Raw genomic sequence first — 4,287 nt, 5'->3', positions numbered from 1 at the left:
GAATACATTGGCCTTAAGCAAACAATACTGTGTCTGCCTTCGTGACATCTTGACGTCCTGTTTTATCATGTGACCTCGACACGACCACAGGGTCTGACTTCGTTACATCCTTTGACCATGTACCACATCTGGGACCTATATGTTTACAAATCGTATGACACCTCAAATGAGATAAGCCTTTGATATACAACTAAATACTGTGTCCATAATGACCGCATGGCCCATTGTAATATCTGTGACCAAGGTCTGTTTTATATTCACATGTTAAACACATAATCACCTTTTGTTTCCCAAGGCCTGATATATATCCCAAGAGTTTCAAACTGATGACACATTGCGACACAAAGGAGACAATTGACCCTTCTGTGGACTCACATTACAACACAAGGCAGACTTGACCTTCTTACAATCTCTGCCAGGCAGCATAAGCTTTCACATTTGGGCCACCTTTCACTTCCTGAAAACACACACACATAGACACACACACACACATAGACACACACACATAGACACACACACATAGACACGCACACATAGACACACACACACATAGACACGCACACACATGCACACACATGCATGTGCACGACAATTTACCCCTTATGCGATCTCTGGCAAACAGGGACTTCCTCTATGAAACTAACTGACTACAAGTGTTTTACGGCATGTCAACTGTCTCAAGTTCACAGGTCAAGTGATGTTGCAAGACAATGCAACACCTCACTTCCTAAAAACACACACACACACACACGCCCACGCATATGTAAGCACACACACATAGCCGTGCACACACGCACATACATACACAAGCACACACATGCACGTGTAAGCATAACACACACACACACACACTTTCACTTCCTGAAGTCACACTCTCACACACACACACACTGACGGGGAGGGCTATATAATCTCCTGAATTCCATCTATCAGGGCACATGTTGGCATCTTGTATTGCTTACTGTCAGTATGTGTCCAGTCATGTGTGACTGCCCAAATAAAACGAACGAACGTATTTGTTTTGCAGTTTTCATCTTTATTTCAACAGCTCTCTTGTTATCATAGGTATTTTTCCATTACAACTTGACGTCAAACGAACAGGATACATTGCACTGGATTCAGACGGGACCGGCCGAACGGAGGTGCAAGCAGGCCTGCCAAATCTCTACCTCGACACCAAAGCCTGTCCGAGAAGAGGGATTCACTCATCCGCACGACCGGGCCGTCTGACAACAGCGCACTTGTATCGAACCAGAGGACACCCCTTTTTGAAGCCTCGACCCCCGGGTGAGCTGTTGAAATTCAGATCTTACTAAAAACATTCAAATTTTTTTGGGTGGATAATAATCTAACCTAATAAATGCTCTATGTTCCTATTTTATAATCTTTTAAACACGCACTAACCTCACCACTGAGGAGGGGTGCCGTCTTGCTGGAATCTCATTATCTCACAAAGATTCCCGCTGGGGGAGTGAAGTTTACCAGGGTGGGGTATCCCACAGTTTTCAAGGTTTTGTGTAAAAAACAACAACCAGTTGATATTACGCTGTCAAGGTTTTGTGTAAACAAAGACAACCAGTTGATATTGCAGTTTTCAAGGTTTTGTATAACAAACAACAACCAGTTGATATTGCAGTTTTCAAGGTTTTATGTAAACAACCAGTTGATATTGCAGTTTTCAAGGTTTTGTATAACAAACAACAACCAGTTGATATTGCAGTTTTCAAGGTTTTATGTAAACAACCAGTTGATATTGCTAAACGTTTTTTTCTGAAGTTTGTACTAAAAACGAAATTTCAGAGGTCGCGGTCAGAACAAATTGTTTCCTGACAGAAGCCGACAGTTTTTCCCTGACGTTTGTTACTATAACGAAATTTCAGACTCAGATAGACGTATCTGTTTAAAGTATCCGTGTACACGAAGAATTGGCTTTTGCACAAGTACGTGGCAAAAGTTGGGTAAAGATGCTTAAAACTCCTCCAGTGGAACCCTGTGCGACAAGAGGTGTTCATTCCTTATTGGTCAAAGAAATGTGGTTTTCCAGCAAACGGCTCTTTCTCGTTAAATCAGATTGACACACCAGACATAAAATTACAAATTGATGAAAGGAGGTGACAAAGTAATGACAAACAAAAAATTTGGACTCAAATACAGACATAAAAACTAATTAAAGAATTGTTTGTTCTCTCATGGTGAGACTATCTGTAGATAGATTAAACATCGCTGGCGTTACAATTTGTGTTCTTATCATGGTGTTGTTGTCACTGATATAATGCTGTATGCTTTTTATCTTTGGATTATTTTATTTTCTTGCTTACTCTGCGGTTTTATTGTGTTTTGTTTCTGTTTCCTATCTAGTCTTTTTTGAAACAAAATTTGCTATAAAGGGCACATGAATATTTTCAGAATTTACACATAGCTACTAATTTAATTTACGGACGGGCGCAAAATAAATTATGACCGAAAATCAAAACAAACAGACGGGCCCATTCCTCTGTGACGTATGTGGAAGAACAGACCCCGGCTGTGAGCAAGGACCCACAGAAACCGAGTTAAAATTAAGAAGAAAAAACGCGCAATTAAAACGAGAGTTATCTGACAGAACCCGCGAGTTCATGGACATCGATGACGAACACTGGGAAGTTTTGGACATGTTGTCACAGGTACTCCTCCGGTTAACGGGAGAACAACAAGCCTACTAAAACAGATATACATCATTGTCAAAGTGACAGACACTACGTTTAAACACTCCGTTTTTCAACATCCACATATCAGACAAGGCGCTTGGTATAAAGAACACGTAATTATGTCAGAATTGGCAGTCAAAGCCATCACAGATAGGACAGTAAAACGTGATGAATGGAAATCATTAAGAGATTTTATAAATGCTAACAAAAAACTAGGATACGTACACCACTGTTTTGGAACAAATTCCGGAATTGAAACCATTAGACTCTCATGTGACATGACACTGGTTGCCCTATCAATCCTGAAGAAATAAATTAGAATTAACAGCCGACGGTACATTCAAATCCCTGTACTTTTCTCTCTCTCACTGCATTTAGCGGAGCCGGGTCTCGGCGCCTTGTCCTCCCTAACTCGACCCTCACAACCTGGCCTGCATTCCGATGACACGGTGCAAGAAACGCAGCAGCAAGGAGCTGAGGCCCTCGACCCTCATCACCCCAGCCCCCGACCCCGATAACATGCTGGGCCTGAGGATCGACCACATGTGGCGTGAGAAGGGCAGGGTGACCAGGTGGACGGGCGCGGTCCTGGAACACTACACTATGGACAACAGTTGCCTCTACATTATCAAGTACGACAACCTCGACTGCGTCTGTGGCATCGAACTGTTCAAAGACAAGCGCGTGTCCGACCTGCGGGTGTTGGCAGAGAAAGTCGTGAACAATAAGATCAAGGCACCCCCCGGCGCAGAGGAACTGGTGGGGCAGGCCGTAGAACACTTCTTTGAGGAGGAGGACGGGGAAAAGAACGCGTGGAGAGGTATGGTCCTGTCCCGTGCCCCCGTCATGACGCACTGCTATTACATCACCTACAAGAACGACCCCGTGCTCTATATGTTTGAACTCTGGGATGACTACAGGGACGGAGACCTCCACATCCTGCCCGAGTCAGAGATCAAGCACTTGATGCCGGGGAACAGGAAGACGGACGAGGAGACAACGAGTCTGGTGGCGAAACGAGTACAGTATACCACAGACGAGGGCCAACAGAGAACCGGCCGGGTGATCTGTCAGGTCCCCGCCACGCCCGACGTGTATTACATCAAATACGACGACGACTTCCACATTTACGTCTACGAACTAGTACCCAACCCCGCTCCTGGTGACATAACCCCACGGGTGACATTCCTGCCTGATGAGGAAAACACTCTCCCACGCAGTCCAGACGAGAAAAGAAAAGATGAAGATTCTCCACCACAACCGAGAGTACCCACAAGGAAAAGACGGCGAGGCTCCCAGAAAACAAAGATTTGATAACCAAAGACTGTGGCCTGCCAAGGGTGGATTTCGTGGGAACAACAGAACATTTCGCTTGCCATGCCGGAGTGGGGGTCCGAGGGATGGATGGGACAGACGCACCGAGATCCGCCCTCCATCCACACAGGGAAGTAAAGCACACACACACACGTCCGGCTGAAGTAGAGAACAGCTTGTTAAATGGTTATAGCCTCTAAAACAACAAAAGCGCCTGATACAGTAGTAAATCGACACCGGCTGACTGACGCTACGCTTACCCATATGACAATGTTTGAAAATGTCT

At 44.6% G+C, this 4,287-nt stretch overlaps 1 protein-coding gene across 1 annotated transcript; it reads left to right on the top strand.

Moving 5' to 3' along the window:
* Positions 1–3,128: 3,128 nt before the first annotated feature.
* Positions 3,129–4,001, top strand: LOC311228479 (spindlin-1-like; the record flags this gene model as incomplete). Its single annotated transcript, XM_084314383.1, has 1 exon — positions 3,129–4,001. The coding sequence occupies one exon, from the start codon at positions 3,129–3,131 to the stop codon at positions 3,999–4,001; it is 873 nt and encodes a 290-aa protein (XP_084170509.1).
* Positions 4,002–4,287: the final 286 nt, after the last annotated feature.

This window comes from Notolepis coatsorum (genome assembly GCF_963971535.1).
Source record: "Notolepis coatsorum genome assembly, chromosome: 5".
Classification (NCBI taxonomy): Eukaryota; Metazoa; Chordata; class Actinopteri; order Aulopiformes; family Paralepididae; genus Notolepis; species Notolepis coatsorum.
This window is presented reverse-complemented; position numbering and strand designations above follow the sequence as displayed.